This window comes from Epinephelus lanceolatus, chromosome 14, assembly GCF_041903045.1.
Source record: "Epinephelus lanceolatus isolate andai-2023 chromosome 14, ASM4190304v1, whole genome shotgun sequence".
NCBI classification, from domain to species: domain Eukaryota; kingdom Metazoa; phylum Chordata; class Actinopteri; order Perciformes; family Serranidae; genus Epinephelus; species Epinephelus lanceolatus.
In genome coordinates this window covers 13,067,787-13,093,978 of record NC_135747.1, presented here as the reverse complement: position 1 = coordinate 13,093,978, position 26,192 = coordinate 13,067,787, and the positions used below count along the sequence as shown (strand labels likewise).

Sequence of the window (26,192 nt, the reverse complement as noted above, 5' to 3'; positions counted from 1 at the left end):
GTTGCAATACAAAGATTAGCTATTCAACGTATTGTTTCGCAGATGTGGGGAGCACACTCCCGTCTGTGGCGAAAGGGCGGCGGTGGTGTGAAGCCGAGAAGGAGCGAGATGAGGAGGAATATGTCGGTGTGAGGACGTTTCTTTGTGTTCACGGCAGCGAAACTCACAACGGTAAGTAGCTTTCCTGCTGACAGAGAAGAGGTCGTGAATGCGGGCGTCTGTATTCACGGACAGTGCAGGCAACACTTACCGACAGTGTAAAACCAACTACTCTCAGTGTATCAACAGATTTACTGTAGCCTAGCTAACTGTCACCAGCTTATTTTGACTAATGACAGCGCTGTGAACAGTCCGGGGAAGTTAGCTCGTTTTAATTAACAACGTGAACGACTGTGTTCAGTTTGCGGAAATTCCTTTTTGCTTCAAACTTCAAGAGAAAGATGAAGCAACCGAAATCCGTTATTCAGGGGCGGCTGCTGTCGGTTTTCCATACGGCGGCTCATACACACACAGAGACAGAGAGAGAGAGCGAGAGAGACGGGCCTTGCCTCTGTGTCAAAAATGTTCCCGAGGGGACGAAACAAAAACACAGTGCCTGTCTTTTATCATATGCCAAGAACGATCACGAAATCCACTGTGCACACAGTATTTTAGCACGGTGTTTTTGAAACAGCTGTACTGTGTATCCTACACACAGTGGTGTCCAGCTCTGAAGCAGAAATGGTGTGCAGATTTAACCACTGGACAGAGAGAACAGAGAGATTCTTCATGTATCAAATCATAGGATGAGATCATTCAGAAGCACCTCAGTCTGCACACACACACACACACACACACACACACACACACACACACACACACACCACTATTAATAGCAAAGTGAAATCACCAGATAATTTGGCTGTCTGGGGACAGAGCCCCCTTTATCCTTCCATCATAACTTCATGGAAATGTCAAACCCTGCTGCTGCTGCTGCAGCTGCTGCTGCTGCTGATGATGATGACGACGTTGCTTGTGAGGTTGCTGGTAAGCTGACTTTTGCATGTTGCTGTTTCCCAATTTCCCTGAAGCTTTATTGTGACCTTTGACCAGGGGAAATTACCTTCTGGATGACTGGTAGATGCTGGGTTTCCCACCCAGATGTGTTGGTGTGTCATCTAGGCTATTACATGTGCTTGAGGCCTGGTATTGCTTGTTATTAAGTAATAATTCCTGGGAGCAGTACTGGGCAATCTATCGGTATTATGTCAATATCATGATATGAGACTAGATATTGTCTTAGATTTGGCATAATCATTGTCTCTTCCTGGTTTTAGAGGCTGTATTTCCTGAACTTACCAGGCTGTCCTAGCTGCTTTGTTACTTGCCTTTGCCCACTTAGTCATTATATCCACGTCACTGATGCAAAAATCTCATTACAGTTTGCATACCATATCGTTGCATTATTGATATTGAGGTTGAGGTTTGGTCAAAAATATTGTGACTTTTGATTTTCTCCATGTCACCCAGTCCTGCCTGTGAGATTCAAATTGTCACTTGCATGTATATGGAGTCTCACATAGGAGAGGCCTCTTTTATTTCAAAGTGTGGCAAAAACTTGGCCTATAGTGTAGAAATAGAGGCTTGTGAGTGACTGTAAGGTATGCAATACATGAGTGTTAACAAGAGCATGATCCTTACCTGGATGAATAAAAATAAAGGATACATTATTCCGAATTAATCCAGTCCTAATTGGGCCTAATCCTAATCCTTATTGATAGCCTACCCCTTGAGATAGAAACTAGAGCAGCTAATCTGCAACTAAAATAGAATGTTTTGCATTTCAGTTCGACTACACGATAGCATCTTACTCTACTTCAGTGTTAAATGTCAAATTTTGGAACTCCTTTAATACAAAACACTGGTTGGGTATTTCTTTGATTAGCAGTTGGTTAGGAAATGCAGTCCTAAGATTTCCATCCAAAGAAATTCAGATGAATTAATATAATTTCATTCATTTTGTCATTCAGACAGTTGGGTTAGAGGTCAGAGTTTCTACTGCCAGGTGGAAGACTGAAGTCTTTGCCCCTTAAGTTTAGACTCAGGTGTCCCTCCGCTGTACATTAGCATACTAGCCAAATGAGGTAATATGGCTAATTTGGAACATCCCTAAAATCAAGTTGTCTCAATATCAGGCTGATGAGATTGTCACTTTTTTTCGACTTTTGAAGGGGCGCATGACAGGACAAATTTGTGAACCACTGGTCTTAAAGGCATGCTCTGCAGGATTTGTCGTATACTGTTGGTACAATATTCAAACTTGGCCTCTCCTCCTTGGCTCAAGGAGACTGAGAGAGCAGTGGTGGTCAAGCGAGTCAGAGAGTAAATGAAGAGAAGGAGCAGTGTTACTGTGAGCAGTTACGTTCTATGGCACAAATAAACACAACCACACCTCCGCATGACACTGCAGGAAGGTGCTGTATTGCCAGATTTTGTGTGAATTCAGGTGAAGTACACGCTTCATCCTGTCCGCTTGGCTTCTCTGCTCTGTGTGTGTTTTTTCATTTTATTTTTTTATTTAAAAGGGACAATGTACAGCTCAAACATAAATGTCACCATTTGATGCACCATACCAGATTATAGCTACAAGCTAATTCACTGTTTGTCTCAACCTCAAACAGACAGACAGACCTGCAGCTTGCATCCACAGAGTAGAGGAGAGAGGCGAGGACAGCGATGTAACCTGGTCGCTATGTTTTATAGAGACCTCGCACTGCTATTGGCTGGGGATTCATAAGAGAAACCTGCTTAAGAAAATATATGCAGAGGGCAGATACAGACACCGCAACACACCGCTAGTGGGTCATAGTGATGATTGAGAGAGCATTTTTGTGTGTCTATAAATTGTTTTTTTTAGTTTTTATTTTTTTTTTTTAAAGAAAATCCTGCATAGTATGCATTTTAAGCAATGAACTACATGTTATAGTACAGCCCTGTCTCCTAGATATTATGTTCATATACAGCTCATTTGAAAGAGCAAATGCGTTTTTGAGGCAAGCGTAATGCCAAGCCAAGTACATTTTCTATTAACATAATGAGGAAATGTTGCAAATTTAAGTACCTGGCTGGCAAATCAAAAAAATGTTGATACTGAACATATCGGCAAAATGTTCCCTGACAATGTATTTCATTATTTTTTTGCCCCAAAATGCAATCTTGCTTTATATTATCCACTTGTTGTGCCCACAGCATGTTTTTTTAATTTCACCTTTTTAATAAACATTTCACTGAAATCACAATCGTCCCCTAACCTTAAACTTACGGATTTGGCAAAATTGTAGGAGTGAGCACTGAGAGTAACACAGTAAGAGAAGTAATGTCACTGCAGCAAATATCATGGGACAATTTAGCAGCAAAATCAAAAACTATGGGTATAAACTTGACAGAGGAAACAGAATTTAGCTTTTCTAATGTGTTATTTTCACCCACCCTTTGTGTGTACCAAGCAGAGTGCGTTGTGAACCAGCCTATGTAGATGTATCTTACTGTCTGAATAAAGCAGCCTTAGGTCAGTTGTTTTCTGCTGCCTCAGAATAGCAATATGCCAACAGTGTGCCTAATCACACCTAATTTGAAGACCTACATACCCACAGGCACACAGATAGGTGCAGGTTACTGACACAACATGGACACTGGCCGGGAAAATGACAACTGCATCGGTCTGAAACCATGCTGAAAGCAATGACGGTTGCGCTGTGCTGTGCACCATTTTGCCCCAGGTGTAAGATAGAGCCCAAAGTAACCTTGTCTCTGAACATAATCCAGGCAGCAATTACATTGTCACCACAATGTAATTATAAATGCAATTTAGTAATATACAAATGCAATTTCTCGGAGACAGGGTGGCGTAGTTATGCATTAGGCCTACATAAGACTATTCTCTTCTTCTGAGTAAGAAATGGTGAATATACAGTAAGAAGTAGGTTACTTGATCATACAGTCAGTGTCACTGATGCCTCGTAGTGGTTCACTCATGATGCTCTGTCTCCTGGTTAAAATTCCCAAATAGCCAGAACAAAAAAGTAAATTATTAGAATGAATGGATGGAAAGGTCAGAGAAGAAGATGCCCCCAGCAAGTCACAGAACATTAGTGAGATATTTTGGTGGTGTGTGTGAATGGCAGCCTTATCCACAGAGAATTTTTCAAAAAGGCGCACTGTTATGAAAAAAGACACCAGTGTAATTTATGGCTAAATGGGTTCTCAAACAATGCTGTGAGACTGGGGACTGTGGCAAGTTAGTCATTGGCGATGACCCATAATCATGTGATCAGCTATACAACCGTCTGTTAGGCTATTTGCACTTTGTTCTCTCAGCCAAATGTTCCAAAGAGTTGTAAAGATTTGGATTTGTCTGTTGTTTTTGGAGAAAATGTGATGAAGAGGCAGCTGACTTTGCTTACCTCATTATTTGAAATAGATGAACAAAACTATTACATTAATTCAGTACACAACAAATAACTTGATGAAATAAGTTTAAGACATCTGAAGTAAGACATCTGAATTCAATACACATCATCATTAGCATAGCCTACTGCTGCTCAAATAACCATCAGCATGAAACATAGTCTGGTTAATGAACGTAGCCACTGTCATGCCGCCACCCCTTGGTTTGTGGACTCCCCTTTTGCTTTTAGTTTGGCAATTTGCCATTGCCATCTTGTTCTTTTTTTTCAGTCAGAAGTGACCATATTTGGGTGAGGGGTGGCGCTGTGGAGTAGTTCAGGGGTGGATCTGACTGAGAAGCAGAAGACACTATCGGCAGACAGCCTGTCATTCAAAGTGGCATTAGTTCAGGCCTTAATAAAATAAAAACGGGTAAGTTGTCATGAAGGGGAAAATTCGCCATAGAGACCAAAACCGTTTTAGTTTAAGGCTGTAAACGTGTTTATGCTGCTGTAAAGTTGGACATTTTAACATGGGGATCTGTAAAGATTGACTGGCTGCTGGAGCCAGCCTCAAGTGGCCATTCAAAGAACTGCAGTTTTTGGCACTTCACTGTTGGCTTCATTTTTTTGGCCCTGAAGGTGACACTTAGTGTGAAACACTGTCAAAGGAAGGAAACAACCCAGCACAATAAGGCAGTGGCTCAGTTGGGCAGATTGCATCTTACTGCGCACTGAATTTGTACTTGTGTAGGAGATGCTAGAGATGTACAATTTAATTCAGAGAGTCATATTGTTTTGCCAAGGAAACATCATTTAAAGAGTCAGTGTGTGAGATTTAGGTGGATATATTGGTTAAAATGGAAAATAATGAAATGAGTATGTTTTTTTAGTGTATAATCACCCGAAAATAAGAATTGTTGTGTTTTCTTTACCTTTGAATGAGTGATTAATATTTACCCAGGAAGTGGATCCTCATCTACGGAGATCGTCATGTTTACTGCCATGTTTTTGTGGTAGCCTAGAATGGACAAACCGAACAGTGGCTCTAAATGGGGCTATTCATGTTTTGCATTGGGCACCATAGTTAGAAGCCGTCGAGCAGTGTCAGAAAAATTCTTATTTTTAACGTGAAACTGCTTTACTTAGTATCTTTACCAGTTTAAATTAGAGGTCTAATTCTCTGCCCAAGTCCAGTTGGGCCAGACCTCCGCCTAGTTTGGGTGTGGCCAGTCTGTAATTCCTCACTATATCCCTGGGCTTGAATCAGGTTGGGTTCTCGCCAATTTACCTGTTTTTAAAATTGTTTTTGTCTAATGAAACTGGCAGTTCTCATGCTTGAATGTTAAGAGTTGTACTGGGCTGAATCAAGAGGGAAAGAAGAGGAGGGATCACGACGACTGAGAGGTAAAGTGATGGAACAATGGAGTAATATTGTGGAGAAAGAGTGAGAGAGAAGGTGCGAGCAAGAGAGGAATGGAAAACGAGAGAAAGGGAGAGAGAGGTGGGGACAGGGGCGGACTGGGACTAAAAAACAGCCCTGGACTTTGACTCGGCCCAGCCCACAACAACCGGTGCCCATACGGTATGCGCTGCCTTCTTCTTCAATTTGATTGGCAGCCAGCCGGCTCCTAGATATCTATGGGCCGGCTGGCATCCAATTTAAAGGCTGCCACCTAGCGGACTGGACGTGGAACAGTAGATTATCAGGGAGAAAAAACAAACAAACAAAAAAAAAAAAACGGTGATGACTGCGTAGCGGCCGATGGCCATCCTGGAGTACCGGCCGTTCTGTGATTCTCCAGAACCTCCAGATGGCCAGCCCGCCCCTGGGTGGGGTGTGGATAATTCTGCTCCAGGTGAAAACCTCCTGAATGTCGGGATCTTAAGTTATCAGAGATAAAAGGTGAGCACACCTTAGCAGGTGGTGGGCAAGCCGCTCTGCCAAACAGTGTTGGAGAAACAGTGATTCGTAATGTAACTAAAGCTTCATGCAGTGTTTTTACCTGTAATCACCTAGTCCACTTGTTTTGGAGAGGATGAAAACCTCCTGAACTATGAACAGTGAATTATTTTTTCTTTAAGATTATTTTTTGGGCATTTTTGCCTTTAACAATAGTATGGCTAAAGACTAACAAGAAAGGAGGGAGAGAGAGGGGAATGACATTTAGCAAAGACTGCAGGTCAGAACCAATCCCTGGACACTGCAAAGTACTTTGCCCAGATGAGGCGCACACTCTACCAGGTGAGCCAAAGGGCACCCAACAATGAGGGAATTATAGCCGGGAGAATTTTCAGGTGGTTGCAGTCTGCAGTCCTCACTGCTAGATACCGCTAAATTACCCTAAATCTTACACACTGAATCTTTTAAGTAAATAAATAGAGATGTTTAGATGTTTTAGAGATGTTACCATTTTTTTCTTCCTGAGATCGATTCAGATACCTAAACTTGCATATTGGGTCATATGAGTTTCGATCCAATGCCCTTGCTTAGGAAAAAAAAATAGCTGTATACTACTAACCCATTTTCATGTCAAGAAGCTAAATAAACTTAAATGTTCAGCACAGATCTACTGAAACTAGGGTAGGGTGAATAATATTAATAATAAATTACGTGGTATCAGATAAGTGCATAGGCTTGCATACTTGCCGATACCTGATCCAGCATTTTGGGCAGAATTGCAGGCATTTGGTACTGGTGTGGGAACATCTCTGTAAACAATGCCATACTGGCAATTATGGTGGAAGAATTAAGGGCTTTGACAACATTAATAACTGAAAAATACTGCCAATATTGACACTGATAAAGAAATGTTAGGGTCCTTTTTTCCTTCTCTCAGCCAGCTCACAGACAGAGATAGCCCTTAAGCACATTATTGCTTTCATTTCAGCTGTCTTGGTGACAAGAACCAGCAACCTGCTTCGTCTAGGTAGAAAACCCACTTCCTCCAAAAAGTCAGGATTTCAGTGTTTACAGAGAAATATATATTCTGGTCAACCATGGCACAATTCATAAAATGCTATCCATTTCTTAAATAGTTGTCATAATTCAAATGTAAAATAAAGATCAGCTCGGACACCAAGAAAAAAAAAGTGTGGAGTTGGCCCAGAGTTTGTCACTTGACAGCAAAGCTTTCATACAATTTGAACCTGGTGAACTGTCTTAACACCTCCTTTGAATGATCGATGAGTGTTGATATCAACGCCACAGTACAGGCCAGGGTGTGCACCACTGTGTTCCTCCTTATTCCTGTTCTGTGAGATGTGGTGCTGCTTTGTTCCCATGTGAAGAGGGAAGTCCCTTTATCCTTTCCCAAGGCAGCAGCTAACCACTTCTCAAAGAGCCTAGAAAGGCTTGCTGGTGAAGACAATATATGAAGTCCAAAACACAGCAGCTGCTTCTGTTATTTTATATGTAAAACCACACATCTGTAGAGTAATGACTGTGAAGGGGAGGCAGTTTGGATTGCCAGAATATGTCACTGGTCCACAAGCTGTCATACTGAATGAGGAGAAACTTATTATATTTCCTTTTTAGCCACAGCTGTAGAGATTGGCTCTTCAGTTGACGTGAATGAACATACAAAAAAGCTTTTAATAACATTTATACATGCTCCATGGTCCTGTCATTATGCCACACTGGTGCACATCCAGTATGTGCAACAAGGCATACAGTAACCTAACATATCTGCTGTGCTGCATTGATGTGACGTAAAGCATTTTTGCAGACACAAAAATGATGAAGGTTTCTCTGATTAATGAGCATTGGATTTGCAACAGGAAGATATAAAAAAATATATGAATATGTCCTAATGTAGATATTTGCAATGTGTCAAAGTTGGTTTTCTCCAGCATTTTCAGATGGGTTTCCAAAAGTCTCTTTTGTGGAAAGGCCAGAACATTAGGACAAAAGTTAAGATGAATCAGGCTGAATCTCGGTTTGTTGCTGCCTACTCTGTCATTTCTTATTCCAACCCTGTCACCTAGAAATTCTATATTACTAAATTAGTTACCATTGATGTTGATGTGCAAAACATAATCAGCATGTTTATGGATATTAAGTGCAGGACTTTGACACCAGAGTATGAAGTTCACATCCTGACTCTCATCTGTGGTTAGTTTTCGGCAACAAAAGCAAAGTTATGGTAAGGGAAAGATCAGGATTTCAGTTAAGTGCTAATAAACACATCGTAGCTCATCGTAGCTTCAAGTCTCTCTTGTCTTTCACTCAGTTTAAACCAATACATTGGGCTTCCCTTAACCTTAACCAGGTGCTGTTCATTCGAAACCCAGCCTATTTGTTGTGCAAATTAGTAGTTCATACATGTTATTTTTCTGAGACAGGGTTGCTTTATTGTTTCAGCACACAAAATACACAAATCATGTTTTCTGCTTCATTCTCATCTTATCTTTTATTAGATGAGTACACTAATAAAATAATTGAAATGTGTATTTAAGTACTGCGTAATTTCTGTACTGCTGCATTTAGGCCTTTAATCAAAGCACTACTTTATGCCTGAAGTCAAGTCAGTGACAACACTTGTGTTAAATCATTGCATTCCATAATAAGTAATGGAAACATCCAATTACGTCTTACTAACGTTGCTATTTCATAGAGGTACTTGATCACGCCAGTGAAGGTTGAGGACTATACATAACTGTGTTGGCTGAGCTTCATTTCTCTCTTGTTTTCAGATTTATTCAGAGATAAATGTCCTCTAAAGGGTTTTTTTAAAGCTCATTTTTAGGGCTGGAAAATGCCAGGTTAGTGTGGATGAAAGGCTAAATCTGAGAGGAAAGGATTCAGAGTCACTGACATTAGTGTGAACACTGCAAGTGTTGTGCACAATACTTTAAGTATGTCCCCATGCAGCCTCGGTTGGCCCTCTGAAACATCCTGGTTTGTAAATCTACATATAGCCAGCCACATTGGTCAGATGACTAACTTTGGTTGGGCTCATAATAAAATTTCCTCTGCCACGCTTCCATTCCCAAAGTAATTTGGTTTAAACTGGTGTCTGTGGATTATTTTAGTCTCACAGAACAGTGAGTGGTGGTTCAGAGAGCTGTATACTCCACCAAGTAGACTCACAGAGGGAAATGCTGACACACCATTCGAGGTTGTGACCTGACCTGGCTTTAGTTAGGCTACACCACGCATGGTGTGGAAACCACAACTGGTGGCAGGTGTGTTTCACGGTGCTTCTCAAGGTGTTGTGTTCTTGTTTTTCTGCACAGTACTGAAAATCTGTGTAACGTGATGTCTTGTGAGTAGTGGCATTTGTGGTTTTATGACAGCCAGCCAACCAACTGACTGATGAGACATTTAACATCAGGAATTTGGCTCGGAAATTCCTTGCCCAACCTGGCTGGTTGACTGTTGCAGACTGGCTGGCTATGGAAAGGAAGGAAACATCTTCCTTCCCTCCATTGTGCTGGGCAGGAAAGGATGGACTGAAGCCAGCTGACAGCTGTTTCCTGGTGGATGAAGGAGGAATGGGTGCGTGGGTGGGTGGGTGGTGGTGTTGGTGTTGGTGTTGTACTAGTAGTGAGTGAATGTTCTTTTTTGTCTGCTTTAGCTGCTGCTGCAGTTAAATAAGTACTAAAAATCTGAGGGTTTCACAGTAAGATGGAGTAGATTGGTTTAATTTCAAATTTATGTGAACACTGTGGATGGCTTGACTTAAATGGTTGTATGTTTTAACCGATTCACTACAAAGTGCATATACTCCCAAAATGTATTTAAAGCAAACCATACATTTATACTGCCCTACAAAGTCAAAATACACTAACTCACAGTAGTGTAGAACTGAGATAAACAACCTTAAAAGAAGTTTTTTTTTTATTTCTCTCAGAATGCAAAATGTACTCTGGGTACAGATGGAACAGCAGAAAGCCAGGTGCAGTAAAAGTGAAACTTAAATGTTCATTAGTTTTAGAAATGCGCTGTTATTTAGAGCGGCGCTGTCATTTTAGTGTTGTCCATCGTTTTTCTAACCTACTTTCGATGAAACCGGCTGTGGTCTCACACATCAACTTTATTGTGGGTAAACAAAGAATTCTAAGCACAAAGAAACAAAGCCAGAGAATTGTACATGTAGTTACGGGATTTTGCCTTGGTTTTGCCACAACTTTTCGTAGTTAAAACAAACACAACCCACTATTTTCAATAGAAACAACAGAGGAGACACAGGATATTTGTATTTCCCACCTTTCAGGCAGCAGCTCTTTTAATATTAAATCAGTATCATATAGAGATGCATTTGCAGAGACTTGCAAAAACTTCAGTCTTTTCTTTATATTTGAATATCTAAAGGTATCTGTATTTTAAAGGTTCCTTTCTTGTTTTCTTGTAAGTCACATGTACATTCAGTGTTTTCCACCAAAACACAGGATGCTTCCTCGAGGTCTTACAAAAGTACATCAAACTAATCAGTTCTTTTGATATCATGAATACATCCGTGTTTGCTAGATTAGCTTCTTAACCTTTGTTGCTGCATTGGTTACTTCTATGTGTGTTATCAACTGACGATCAGCAGAATAGTGTGAAACCGCCAGCACAAAATGGGGACCCAGGATACCTCTAAGTTAGCTTAATTTGACTGACAATCTGACTTCAACCTAGATTTTGCATTACAATTGCGAATTGAGCGATGCGACTTGTTTGAGCAAGAAAGTAAATATACAAAATCATAAAAAGTGCTTGGTGTTGAATGATTCTGATCATTTGCCTACACTTGAAATTATTATTTTAAACATTTGAATGTATAAGGAGAGATGACAATTAAAAAAACTGTCCAAAAATGGGGCGCACACGGTAAAATACTGGTGTCTGTTGTGTAGACTCAACACCATATTGTAACATTTCTATCAAATCTGTCCTCGTTTACCCTTGCTTCTTCTCCCTCACGCTTCTGTGTCTCTCACCCTCCTCTTCGCTCTGTTCTCTTGAGTCCCTCCCATGTCTCGTTCTTTCTGTAGCTCTCCCTCTTTGTGGTAAGCTTTGTGTGAGCTTTTGCTATAAGAGCATGAGATTGCATCCATACACAAATATTAAAGCTCCCATATCATTGCCCATAGTAATTTGAACCATAGACCATTACTGCACTAATGTAAGACTCTCAAAAGGGCAGTCTGATTTAAAAAAGAAAAATAACAGGTTTGTTGAGTACTGTACAAGCTGTTCCCCTGAGGTGTAAGCACAGAATGCATGTGAATCATTTGCAAATGTTAAAATAGCTTTTCTTATATTGAGTCTCTACTGTACTGGTGTGGAAAAATGCTTTACTATTCTGTTAAACGTTTCATATTCTAGCAAGATGGATGTTTATTTTTGTTTTCAAAAAACCATAATTACAAACTACCATATTTCTCTGCTGGTTCTGTGGTTATACTGAACTACAGAGAGTAGACATCATTAGCCTGGTCTCTGCTGCAAAGCTAAGCCGGGCTCACCAAGGCCTTGTTTACCTGCTTGTCAACACAGTTTTGATTCAGTGCTGTGAGTGGCTTTGATTAGACCCAGTGGTTTTATATAAAGCCTGTTGCCTACTATCAGTCATCCAACCTGTTTTATTGTGGCTGCTGCTTCATTTACAACTCTTCCTTATATTTGAAACATGCCAGCTTACAAAAAGCTGTCGATGCTGTCCACAATAGCAGTAAGGTGTAATCTTGATAACAAATGTGGCTGCAGCGGCTTCCCAATTAAAATCATTTGTGGCTTCTTATGAAGCAGCAGCTGCAGGACATGATGGCTTTGCATTAACAGTATCTGAAAGGAACCCTGTGGAAATTCAGTGTTACACATCAAACACATGGTATGTATCCTTGAGCTCTTTACCTCCTCACAAAACATATGCATAGCTGATTTTTTCATTTAAAAGCCAGCATGGTTTACACCCATGTAAACTTGCTGGCAGTCTTCTTCTTCCCTGTCTTTGAAGGTGCATTGCAGTATATCTTGACGAGTTACTGCCACCTGTAGATCAATGGTGATAAACCATTGGCATCATCCTTGTGTGTGAGCAAGTGAGGTCATGATATTGTAGGTCAGTGTGGTTATCAGTGCTTTGAGGGCCCCAGTAAAAATACATATGTTCACAGCTCAGCTCACAGTGGCTGGGCTAAGGCTTGACTTACGCTCACTGATGAAATAAGTTCTGTGTGTACTGAAAAAGAAAACTATGGCCTCTGTCTCATGATAGGTTCTTTTCCCAATACCCCTCAGGCCAACATCCACCACACAAATAAACATTTATGATGATATAAGTTAAACAAGTCATTTAAAGCTGGGATAGGTAGTTTTTATTTTGGCATCATTGGGCAAAAATCCCATAATGAACTTTGAGCATATTGTCATTCAAGTGATCTAAGAGAAAACTAAACTTCTTCACCTCCTCTTGGCTCTGTTTTCAGACTTTAGTGAATCTATGCCGTGATGGGAAACTTTAGCCAATTACAGGTCATTTCAAAAAAGAGTTCCTATTGGGTATTCTACAAATGTAAAAGCGCATGCACATCCCTTTGATGAAAGCCTGATTGAACGGTGGAGAGTCCAGCAGAGAACATTAGTATTCCAGCATTGGCAACAATTGCCTACACTGCAAAGCAACCCAAAAAAAAGGAAACAGGACTTATGAATTGGAGAGTCTAAAAGAGAGTCTGACAATAAACGCAATAAAATGTTTATATCGGAAAGTGTTTCATAGATGGAAAGACACTGTTGCTAATAGATTAGCCTTTTGCTAACCAGAGCCAAAGGCTCACGGCTGCGGCTAATTCAAGTTCACATTTATGTAGCTAATGTTAGCTAGAGCCTATAAACAAAGTGAGTTCTCCACCTCACTCCCCACCACTACACACCACCTCACCAGGAAGAGAGTGGGCAACAGGTTACACACGGCGCTGTTGCTGGCTACCAGCCTGCCCTGACTGTTGAATTTGAGCAGCTACAACCGCTGACTTAAGGTCTGTCCCCGGAGCTGCTGCTCACCCTGCCCCTGGCGAAGCAATCTACAGTGGTGGGGAGAAAAGTGGTGGGACCGCTGGGTGTCGTAGCTACCTAATTCTTGTCTCTTTTTTGGTCTGATAAACAGAGAGAGAGAGAGAAAGCTCTACAATGAAATAAAAAAAAATGAATCAATGTATGGGAAACAGTGGGTTACTGCATGAGACGTGCATATTCCTGTGGTTGTCTGGTGGAATAGGCTCAGGACAGAGAAGGGAATGATGCAGGATGGTCTATGTTTCCGTTTTATGCCCTTTTCAGAAAACTGCATACCATGGCTTTAATTATAAGTCAGGTACAGTCAGGCTTTGTGTTGCAACATGTTGTGTCAGAACTCCACATGGCTCTCTGGTTTGATTTCTGCCCATCTTGCATAAATGCTCAAGTTTCCCTGTTTTTATACTATTTTTCCATGTTTCCTAGCTGTGGTCCGTGGTCTCCATGGTGATGGAAAAGCAGCTGCAACAAAAAACCTTTACACCTCTCCACCTTGTTCTCTCTCTCTCCATCTGTTGTTCCCTCCTCACTCTTTTTCTGTCTCTGTCTCTCACGGTCCTCCGTTTCAGCCAGGTGTGTCTCCTCAGCTTACTTCTCACCTTTGCCACCTTTACCACCACTGTCGAGGTAGCCATGGCGACCAGTGCCTTGCCAAGTGACAACCTGCCAACGTACAAGCTGGTGGTGGTGGGGGATGGTGGTGTTGGGAAGAGTGCCCTCACCATCCAATTCTTCCAGAAGATCTTTGTGCCAGACTATGATCCCACGATAGAAGACTCATATCTCAAACACACAGAGATAGATGGACAGTGGGCAATACTGGATGGTGAGTAGAAATGCATGTGAACTTAACCTAGACAGCAGTTGAGAATGATCCTCTCTCTCCATGCTTTCTTCTGTCTTATGCATTTGTTTAATATTCTTTTGGTTTCAAGTAAGCTTGTCCACCATCAACTGATGAGTGGATGTTTGATCTTAAAAAAAAACGGTGTTAGCTTTTAACTACATTCCAGTGGTAGATGTTTCCTGCACTGAACGAATGAGCAATTCCCTGAGAGAATTAATGGCATTTAAAAAAGGTACTGCTGTGGTTTCTGTGTGTGAGAGAAATAATGTATCATTCCATGATTTTATCCCTTCCTCTAGAAAGTATTCAATTGTAGGTGCCAGTTGACACATATGTTTTGTAAGGGAGGGGTCATCAAAGTTTTTCAGATCAAGGACGTCCTAGCCAAAAGGGAGACAGAGCAGGGTCTATTGTAATAAATTGAGTTGCATATTGAATTGGGTGAATGGGGGTTGTTGGGCAGAGAGTCCAATGATTTTTTTGTCTTGACTTGTGCCACGTTCAGCCCCAACAAAATGTAGCAAAACATGTTCATTGGATGAAAATGATTGTAGTACAGTGAGGTTTCAATGAATTGGATTCGAAGGGGCTTTATTGGCCAGGGAAACATATTTACATTGCCAGAGTAATTGTGAAATTAAAACAGTGTGAAAACAGTTAGTAAAGATCTACTAGACATTTATTTATATACATGTCACTGCTAATGGGCTAACACCTCTGACACACCCGCCAACCTTTCAACCTTAAAACCATAGCAATACGCTGCACAAAGTTTTGAGATTGGACATGACCCTGTGTATGCTTTCCAGGCAGGTTAGAAAGGAAACTTCAGTTTCACAAGGATACGTTGTTTCAAAAGCAAACCACGTTGGATCATGTTAATGTGTATTTTTAGGCATATTTAAATTTTTGAAAAGGAAAAAAAAACTACAAGGGGTCACGGATCCCCTGTTGAAGAACCAGGATGTAAGGGGTAGCCAAACCTGAAGGTTGGGGGATATATGATTGTGTCACAGGGTCAGCAAAATCTACAAGTGTCTTTCTCTTAGAATTCTTAAAGTGCATGGGTGGAGGTGATCATACATTGTGGAGAAAACAAACTCTTATTCTGACCATGTACTTGCAATTCTGCTACTGTGCCCTGTTTCAGTTTTCTGTATCTTTAATTACATCCATTAATAGATAAATGTAACAATGATTTTCGTAAGAAGGGATTCAATAATTAATATTTGTAACAACAGCTTAGCATGCTTGATAAGTATTCAGTTAACTGAGTTAAATCACACATGTAGGTAGTACAATAAGAAATCATCTGTGTGCATTTTGAATTAAAACATCAGTAAAACAGAGACCCTTCGATGTAATGTAATACATTGGTGTCCCTCCATCTTGGCAGTGCTGGACACAGCTGGCCAGGAGGAGTTCAGTGCGATGAGGGAGCAGTACATGAGGACGGGAGATGGCTTCCTGATCGTCTTCTCCGTGACAGACAAGGCCAGCTTTGAACACGTTGACCGGTTCCATCAACTCATACTACGGGTCAAAGACAGGTAGGTTACAACCGCTTAGCTGACCAATGCATAATAAAAAAAACTTATTTCTATGCACAAGGACAACAAAGGAAAAATGACATATGAAGGGCATTCTTACTGTGTACTGTTTATTGACTCTTTAATAGTATTATGATTTAATGTGAGCCACCCATTTACACTGTTGCTGAGAATCAAATGACAGAAGGTTGTGTGTGGGATGGCACGCACAATAAACCCACAGCTGGTTATTTTTCTGTATGTGAGAAATATGACAATCAGCCTGACATTTTAATGTCTTTAAACAGTAAACAGACAAAGTGCTTATTTGATTACTACATTGTCAAATATGCAATGACATCTGCTTAGCATCCTCTATCTGTTTAAGGAACATGTTTTGTTTTGGTTTTTTTTCACTGGAGTAAGTCTGTCTGTGCAAGTAAATCATCAGACGGGTTCTAGCTCTCTCAGTTATGTTATTCAGATTATTTTGTGGTAAAAACAAAAGAGAATGCACCCAAAATGTCCAATACAATCAACCCCTGCACTGTAAATGTGTGTGTGGGTCAAAGCTAACGTACCCGGAAGCCAAAGTTACCAAAAGAGGAAGTAGCTGTCAGATGAAATAGACATTTACAATATGGTAAACTGGGGATTTGTTTTCTTCTGACCACTAATGTTGTTTGTCCTTTTGAATTCCATTTTTTTGAGTGTCATCTTCTGATGTGGTCTGATTTGACTGTCCACATAATACACTAACATTCAAAATATTGAATATGTTTGGTATTCTCACAAATATTTATCCTCATAAGGCCAAATTTTATCTGCTTTCAGTCAGGTCATTTTCAGAATTTTGCTGACTCAGCAGACATGGTTCAGTCTGTGCTAACAGGGAGTGTTGTCAAGATTACAGTTATCTAGGATCAGAATCTTGTCCTTGCTTTACTTTCCTCAAGCTGCAGACCAGTTAGGGTCCTAAGATTTGTTTCCAAAATTCTAATCAGTTTTGTTGTGGATGTCTGTTGTTAGAGAGGAGATGCATCTGTTGCCTGACAGTGACTGACAGTAGCCAATAAAACTGAGCTGGAGATGAAACAAAAATAGAAACTGGAACTGAGTAAGTTGCTCTGTGTCCATATTTAGTGGTGCTCTACTGTTGCTCATTTTTCTACAAGAAGGAAAAAAAAGTGTTGCAGAAATCTGACACCTAGCAGACAGTTTGTGAAGCATGTGATCTTTCTGATCTGATTATAAACTGGGTAAATCAGGTGTTTAAAGTAGTCTTCAGATCGTGAGACACTTTTAAACACTTGTCAAGACCACTGTAAGTGGTTTGAAAATTAATTACACAGGGATACCTGAGATTGTGTGTGTGTGTCCTTTTCCTCTTAGGGAGGCCTTCCCCATGGTGCTGGTGGCAAACAAAGTGGACTTGGTCCATCTGAGAAAGGTCACCACTGACCAGGGCCAAGAGATGGCTGCAAAACATAACGTAAGTTGTCAGACTCATTGTAGGTTTTTTGCACTAAACTGATTTAATATATTTAGGCGAGAGTCTAAGGATGATAAAAGCATTTCTGAAGCAACAGTGAGAGGAAAGATAATTTCCTCACAGAGGTGTGTCCTTGTATCTGAAATAATTTAGTGCAATCATCAGAATAAAACTCAAACTGAAATGAACATCAGAATGTTCATTTGTAGAATATTCTCACCCCTGTAGCCAAAGATGGAGGGAGGTATACCAAAGTTCATTTACGCACACTACCTGTATTGTTTTGATACAAAGCTGGTTGAAAATCAGCAAAGTATCCCTTTAACTAGCAAAGGTGGAGTTGGACACATCCTTTGCCAAAGCTTTGTAAATCCCATACACACCAAAACACCAAGCTTTTTTGTATTCCTCACTGTTTTAAGATTAACACCCTCTGGGGGCCATTTGGGGAAAAACTGGTAGAAAAAATTGAGCATAGTGTTAGTTCAGGCAGGACACGATGTCAAGCTCAGCTCACATCCCAGCTACATCAGCTAATCTCAAACAGCCCGACTGATGGAGCAACTGACTGATGAAAGGGAGTGAGCTGATAGATCACGATTCCTTTCTATGCAACCAATTGGCAAATCTCATTCAGGGCGCCCTATTTAAACTGCTCTGGCCTGCCTACTGTTGCTGCTTCCTCAGCAAGTGGCTTAGCAACCCGCCTCCACCCCAGCCCCTCCATTTTATGCTGACTGCTGGGGACTCTGACTTATTATGTCATTTTTGTTTGTCATTGATGCTGGCTCTGTTCTGTTTCTAGGGGATCTTTGTTGCTGCTCTTCCTGCCTTAGGCTTTCCATGTAGGCGCATGGAAGGACAGACTGGTGTGCGCTCTCTGCCTTATACTGTAGCTTTCCATGCAGGCCCGTAGAAGAGGCTTTCTGCGTAGGCCCGAGGACAGACAGAGAGGCCTCAGAACAGAGCCATACTGCCAAATATAATACTGCAAATGGAAATTAAGTTTTCTTTGACTGAAGTGGTCCTGACTGAACTGTGTTTGAGTCTGATTGAAGGGCTGGAACAGAGAGAAAAAGATGCATTTACAGCTGTCTTAATGTGGACATGCTGTTAGTGAACACAGCATAACCATTAAAACAGGCAGAAACAGGCAAACATGACTGTCAGATAAAGCCAGAAAGCTGTGCTCTCTGTAATCTGCAAAAAGGTTCAATTCCACATTGAATGCACCAATGTTCCTGATCGAAGAGATCTTTGAGTTTCTCCCTGTGGTGCTGAATGAGTTTGGCCCAGAGGGACTTGGGGAAAGTGACAGCCCCAAGGATGTGACGTTTTGGGACTAATTTGTCTTGCTTTTTTTTGTATTTTGGATTCAAGGATCCACTGTTTTAATTTTCAGCGTTTTAAGAGACGATATGCAGCCTGGCGAATAAGTGCAGCCACTGTGTCTGACTAATATCAGTCACAGCTGATTCATCACTGTCATTTGCATGGGCAGTAGGCATGTGTGAGGAAACATCTGTCTCTATTTTTGTCTGTGCTGAGATTGAATTAATGATAGTCAGCAACTGTGGGTTTAATTGATACAGATTTTGCATTGTGTCACTTGGCACCAGCTCAACAGGCTCAGAGTCAATAGGCAGCTTAATTGTAACCCCTGTTGATTCTTAACCACATAACATTGGATTGTTTTATTCCCCTTATACGGTATATTCCTATGTTTATACAGTATATTTATGTTTTTATTCAACCTATTTGGTTATTTCATATTTCAATGAACAACTATTACAACTTTTGCTTAGGTTTGTAATATTTCTGCTTGTTTCTTCAGATAACATATATTGAAACCAGTGCCAAGGATCCTCCAATGAATGTGGACAAAGCCTTCCACGAGCTGGTTCGTGTTATAAGGTAACTCCAGGTTCACTTCTGTTCATTCTCTTACTTCCATAAGATGACAACCTTGACATCTTTGCATAAAAAATAATGTAAGACAGATTTCCTTGCAGTGACAGCAATTAAACTGCTCTAGGACAGTAGTGATTGGCCTGAAGACAAACTGAAATACAGTCATTCCATCTAATAAAATTATCTCAACTCATAGCATGTCACCCTTTTCCCTATTTCCATTTGGTATTTTACTTTTTAAGAGGTTAGTGGCACACAGTGTTATGCTGGTATGTGAGGGCAGGGAAAGTGGTTTTAGGAAGAGTGGAAAGCAAAGAAAAAATCCCAGAGGTATTTCCTGTCTTGACACAAGTGTAATTTCAGAAGAATTTGGTTTGTGTCCATGTTTTGAATGTGGTCATGCCCCGTTTTAAGGCCCTCTCTTTCTGCATAAGAAACAAGTAGGCGTGTCACCATGTTTTACTTACACACCCAAATACACAGCAGTATTCATCTTTGTATTTGGATTACAGATTAAAGAGAGATCTCATTGTCCACATGTAAGACACTTGAGTGCTTTGGTACAAGATGATAAAAAGAGGAGCGTTGATTGATGAATCAACATTGCCCTCTTGTGGTCAGACTGTAGAACGCCAGTTGTACAGGGGGTGGATAAAGACATAATGGTTGGGCTTCTTTTTTTCTGACTGATGCGTCAACAGTTCAAGTAGAAAATGTCCATCATCTTTGTACTTGTATAAGTTGCCGTAGCCTATCTTGAAAACTCACCTATAAAATGTTTAATGTAAAATCTCAAAGAGGTGACACATGATACTGAATGTAGAGAAGTGCTCACAAAATCAAGGTGAAATGCAAAAAAAGTTGGATGAGAAAATCATTACTACTGTCATGTTTGGGTGGTAAATATAAATAACAAATATAATATATAATATAAATTAAGACTTCAGGAAGTCACTGCGCCTGGTCAAGAAATAATCCAGCACATAACCCACTGTAATTGTTTTTACACTTTAGTTTTTATACAGATTAAACAAATTACCTCAGGGTGTCTTCAGGTCCTTTAAAAAAAAAAAAAAATAATAAGATAAGAAAAAAATATATATATGTGTCTACATATATATATATGTATATATACCTTTTAAAAATACAAGTCTTTAGAAGTCATCGGATGTCTTAAATTTGAATTTGCGAGGCCACAATTATTTTACTTCATTTCATTTAATCCTCTTTTCTTTTTGTCAAAATGAGTCAAGCTCTGCTGTGTGAAAGTCCATATTTCTAATGTTACAAATCTTTCAACCTACCATTAGAACTAATACTGTTTTTTTACTCTTTACTTGCCCCTTCGTGTTGGAAAAATATGACTCACTGTAATAACCGCGTTCCAAACTAAAACTTATTTCTGCATGGGATTACACATATACTAGTTACCTGCAATGCTTGAGTAAGAAAAAAAGGTTTTGTCCACAAATCAGTCTTGAATTTGGTTAAAAATAATCTTGAAAAAGTCTTAAAAAGCACTAAATATAAGTGTCTGATGCCTGTAGATACCTTAACATGTTAGATAGCTTAAAAAGGTCAAATAGGTGTATTGTATATTGGACAGGCTAGCTGTTAGACTTTGTGCTAAGCTAAGCAGCTGCAGGCTGTAGCTTCATGTTTACAGACATTAGAGTGGTGTTAATCTTATTGAAAGCAAATAAGTGCATTTCTGAGAATGCTAAATCACTCTTTTTAGAAAATAACTGCAGAGTTGAATGAACTCTTCTGGGGCCTTGTCTACACATAGTGCATAGGCTAACGTTACCTTTTATAAATGACAACCGGAGATCTCATCACCACTGATTCCCCCTTGATATAAGGACAGAGGAGCTTACTCAATGATACGAGTGATGCCCTGGAACGCAAAACTTTTCTTTCCACTCTTCAGTGACAACAATCCCACTCATAGAAGCATCTCACTGTATGTTGGTTGGACGAATCCTGGCCTGATCCAGAACCGTCTTTTATGACGGACTTTAAACAACAGACATTGTGGTGGTACAAATAATACTGGGTGTAGCAGACAGCTCTGTTTGTCCGTAAAGTAGTGCAGCAATACTACGTTTCAGAGTAAAGTAGTTATTAGACCAAGCAGTGCTAACAAAATGCAAACAAACTGGTAGTCCACAGTAGTTGCTATTGTTTTTGGAGCATGTTCATTAGACAAAGCAACAATAGGTATGCACGAAATAAGGAGATGACGGCATCGTTTCTAAAAGGCATTGTTTTCCATGTTCACAGGGGTACACAGTAACCAAAACTTAAAAGGCCTTTTTAAAAAAAAAAAAAAAATCTGTTTTAGTGACTTAAAATTCAGTTTAGTTGTAGGCAGGAGCTTAAAACATAGAGTTAATAATACACCTTTTAAAATTTTTTTTTTAATTTTTTTGTATACATGTAGACAGGGCTTCATCTTATAGATGTAGACATAACATAACATAACATAACATAACATGTAGATAGGACCACTGCATTGTAAGGTTTCAGAAAAGGCTTGAGTTGATTGAGTTTAGATTGTTTTGTAAAACTGTTTCTTATATTTTTTTCTTCTCTCCCCACCCACAGACAACAGGTGCCAGAGCGAAACCAGAAGAAGAAAAAGAAGATGAAATGGAGGGCAGAACGTTCAGCAGGTTCCCACAGGTTCCACTGCGCTATATTGTGACCTCCCTCGTCCTGTTTTATCATTCGAAACATACACACACCTACACGCGCACCCACATACCTTTGGATGTCAGGGAACTCCCCAGCAGTGGTTAACTACTGGAGCACAAAAGGGAAGGGGGGGTCGATGAATGGCTGGATGAATCCAGGAATTGTTGGACTGATGTCCCCTCACCCTTAACAATGTGTTGGAATGAGTGCTGTGCCCTCTCTCCTCAATTTATGGTCCCTTTCAGAGGTCTATAGATCCCTCCAATCTCTATTCAACACAGAACTCCAGTGAACTGTTTCTCAATCAAGTGTAATTTTTGAATTTAATTTCAAACGTAGCACTCAACGATTTTGGGGGGGGGGGGGAAGCCAGAGATCAGAATCACCTTGATGTGGAACTTTTTTCTTCTTGGGAAAGGGAGGAAAAGAGAGGACCCGGCTCAAAATGGCGCCTCGTTTTTCATGGAGTAACTCCTAAACACCTGCTGGTCATCACCTTTCTATCCTCACACTCCTACAACTTTCTGGAAGAAAAGCACCTGTGTGACCTTTAGATACGTGTATCTGCGTTCTCTCATTGTAGAGTGGACATCATAAGGGCATGATGGATGAATACAAGAGCGGTGACAGTGATGTTGGTAGTGAAAATAGAAGTTGTGTTTCGGTGTTGACGAGTGGACTGCGAGTTCTGTGAATGAAGCGTGGACTCTAGGCTTTGAAATGTCAGTTCAGAGAGGATGGAAGGACGTGTTGTAGCAAGCGAGAGGAACGTGATGCTGAGAAAATGTGTCGTATCGGTTGACAGGTGAGAGGGATGGTCATATCAGCTTGTTGAATAAGTGTTTAAATATTGTAATTGTAAAGGAGAGTTAAGAGTGGTCGTAGGTGTGTGTGGTTACACTTTAATGTAAACGTAACAGGGTTTATACCAACACTGATGTGTCAGCGGCCATGTTTACAAACATTCTTAGAAAATGATTATTTTCCCATCGTAAAGACACACAGTATATCAGAGCCACTTTACATCAAGTGTTAAAATAATTATGGTTTGTTTAGGTCGCCTCTGCAGTCATTGTCAATGGCATGATGAGAGCAGGCTTCATCAGTACTGTATGGACAATAGCCCTCGTATATTTGTTTTTGTCTTTGTAGTCTTAACAGATTATCTTCAAAACAAGTTACTTTCCATGTTTTTGTATCAAAAAAACTATAGAAAATTACAATTATATTTGTGATTAACAAAATATCTTACTATAGGTGGCAATGTAAACAAATACAATGCTGTTTTACAAAAGATCTGTAGGAAGTTCTTCATGAAATAGAATAGATAAGGGATAATGAGCGCTACGTGTTTCAGATCTGAAGCAGGCTGGAGAAGCTGATTTGCACTGGCCACTAACCAAAATAATGTGATGTCACTTTATTTCAATCTAGGGGCTTTTCAGACCGCACCGCTGAATTCAGGACAATGAATCATGCTCAGTAAAGGAGAACACTCCTTCAGTTTGGGGATACATTGTAGCCCTGGGACTACATCAGAGTTAGACAGCCTGTCTGAACCGGGCAGTGTGATGCTCCTGGGGCTTAAAGCCATGTTAACCTAGCTACAGGCGACGTTTAGTTGTAGGAAAACCACACATTCGGAGCAACAAGACATTCAGTATATTCATGTCTGTCGTGAGGTGGATAGGAATGTACAGTTTAATAACCTATGAAATGGCTTGTACTGTTAACGCACTAAAGTTTCGGTGGACAACTTTTTTTTGTCTAGATGAATACCGTCTCTTGAAGGAATACATTTTTGCACTTTTAATACAATTTCTGACTTTCCTATTGGCATGTTGTTTTCTGTTCAAACCTGTAAGTGAAGCGAAAGGCACAGTTAAAAAAGATTTGAATGTAAAAATCGAATAACAAAAAGAGCAAATAGGCAATTAGTGTTGTAGCCCTGTGTGCCTGTGTGTGCCTGTTGCCTTGGTGATGGTTGTGACAGAGATTGGAATTTAATCATTGGAAAGGAAAAGTTTTGTGCAACGAAGTTTTGAATTAAGAAGGTTGAGTATGAAAAAAAAGAGTTATCGAATGGCATACAAATTCACCTCAGCATGAAAGTGGAATATCAACCTCAGCAAAAGAAGGAAAACGGTATTAACCTTCATCTACTGTTAAAGGGACTTCACAAAGAGGACAGAAAACATTGAAGTACTGATCACGGAGCAATGAAGCAACAGACTCTGGATTGTTGGGGAGGACGAAAAAAAGAAAAAAAATTGAATGTGTTTGATGAAAATGTTGCATCATGTATGTTTGATACCATTTTGTATTATTGAAATGAATTATTGATATGATTCTTGCAAAGTGTTTTTTAAACAACTGAATAATTTATTACTGTCTATGTTACCTCAGCGTGTCCCAGACCTGGACAAAAAGCAAAACTCCTCCCCCCTTTTTTTCCCCTTTTCTTTTCTTTGGGATTCTCAACGGGTCAAAGGCCTTTTTGCCTCTGACCCCCCATATGAAAAGACTTGTAATGTGTTGTGGACCAAGATGAAGAAACCAAGCTTGGTCCTGAGCTGAAACAGCATAAGGTTCTCTTCTTTACTGGAGCTCATGTGGATGGCCTCACAGGTGGAAATGGAATCACACAAGGGTCAAAACAAGAAAAGTTTGTTGTCAAATTTTTGAGTTTAAATATGTTTGCTTAATGTGAAATTTCTTTAAGGAAATGTTTGACATTTTGTAAAACAGACCTATTGACATTTTTGCCAAGCATTACATTGGGTACATTAAATATTAAGCTACAGGCTGCAGTTTTATTTTGGCTCAGTGTAAAGACTGGAAACAGGGAAACAGCAAGCCTGGCTCATTCTGAAGGCACCAAAATCAGCCAACCGGCACCTCTAAAGCTCATTGAGTATGTTATAGTTAAGTTTGTTTAATCTATACAGATTGTGGTTTTATCATAGGTTGTCAAAATAATGGGTGCAGCTACTATAATGCCACCCATTGGTTTGTGGACTCCTGATTTGAAGCCTTGTGTTCAGCATTTCAGCCATCGCCATCTTGGTTGTTTGGGGCCAGAAGTGACCATATCTGGGCGAGAGTCTGGAGCTGTGGAGAGGCGAGGGCTAGATCTGAGAAGAAGCTAAGGACACTATCAGCAGGCAGCCTGTCACTCAAAGTTTCTGCTGTAAAGTTGGGCATCTTAACATCGGATTCTATGGGGATTGACTGGCTTCTGGAGCCACCCTCAAGTGGCCATTCAAAGAACTGCAGTTTTTGGCTCCTCTGTATTGGCTTCATTTTTTACCCCCGGAATCTGCTGCCTGGGTCTTACGTGCCGGATTATTTCTTACCTTTGGACAGGGCCAGGCTAGCTGTTTCCCTGTTTCCTGTCTTTATGCCTAGTTAAGCCAACTGCAGTGCTGACGAGCTTCATACTTAGTGTACAGATACAAGCATGGTATCAATCTTCTCACATGACTCTTGGCAAGAAATTCAATAGGGGTATTTCAAAAAATGTCAAACTTTTTTCTCAAGCAGGCTGAGCTCATGTACCTGGCGGGTGTCTTCAAGTTGACTACTTTACTTTCTGGTTTGAGGTCCAAAATTCAGTTTGAAATTCGAAAGTTACCTTTCTTGAATGAATCATTACGGCTGGTACAAAGAAACCTGCTGATCTATTGCACCGTCTTCACATTTCAGGCAGACCAAATACAAATGCTGAAAGTGAAAATAATGAATCTGTTATCTGACCCTGGATCATATGTGAGCTAAATGAAGCACTTTTATTTAATTAATTGGAGAGGTAACATTATTTTTCAAATAGACACCAAGTAATTGTTGAAGTTATGCAATTGATTTGAGTGACGTATGTCCTGAAACTGTCAGTATGTAAAGGGCCGTGTAAACTTTAGGTTTGGATAACAAAAAAAACAACAACAAAAAAAACAAAAACAAACATTTGGAGTTGTCACACCAGTTGTGTAATGTGTGTTTTTGGACAGGTCTGTTGTGTTCTAACTGGCTGTGTCAGACTGAGGAGCTAGACGAGGCACAAACAAACTGTGGCCTTTTTATCTAGCCTCAGGGGTCGATTATATTTCAATAAAGAAATACAAGTATTGTGACTTTCCATGTTTGACTGCTCCTTTTTCTGTCGGACAGTAGGTGGGTATCCCCTATGTTAAAATGCAGTGCGGCACACTAACTCACTGCTGAACGATCCGTGATCAGAGCCATGTACAACAGCCATGGTGAATATGGCTACACGTGTTTTGAGAGT

The 26,192-nt window shown here is 40.2% G+C and overlaps 1 protein-coding gene across 3 annotated transcripts; it reads left to right on the top strand.

Moving 5' to 3' along the window:
• On the top strand, nucleotides 1–26,040 carry mrasa (muscle RAS oncogene homolog a). Of its 3 annotated transcripts, none has more exons than XM_033617494.2 (6): nucleotides 2–171; nucleotides 14,005–14,257; nucleotides 15,675–15,828; nucleotides 17,200–17,299; nucleotides 19,134–19,213; nucleotides 21,818–26,040. In XM_033617494.2, the coding sequence occupies exons 2-6, from the start codon at nucleotides 14,065–14,067 to the stop codon at nucleotides 21,915–21,917; spliced, it is 627 nt and encodes a 208-aa protein (XP_033473385.1). In that variant the 5' UTR covers nucleotides 2–171; nucleotides 14,005–14,064; the 3' UTR covers nucleotides 21,918–26,040. The 3 variants fall into 3 exon arrangements, with proteins under 3 accessions (XP_033473386.1, XP_033473385.1, XP_033473384.1); XM_033617493.2 differs by having other exon boundaries at nucleotides 4–171; nucleotides 14,001–14,257; XM_033617495.2 differs by lacking the exon at nucleotides 21,818–26,040 and having other exon boundaries at nucleotides 1–171; nucleotides 14,001–14,257; nucleotides 19,134–19,217.
• The last annotated feature ends 152 nt before the right edge of the window (nucleotides 26,041–26,192 follow it).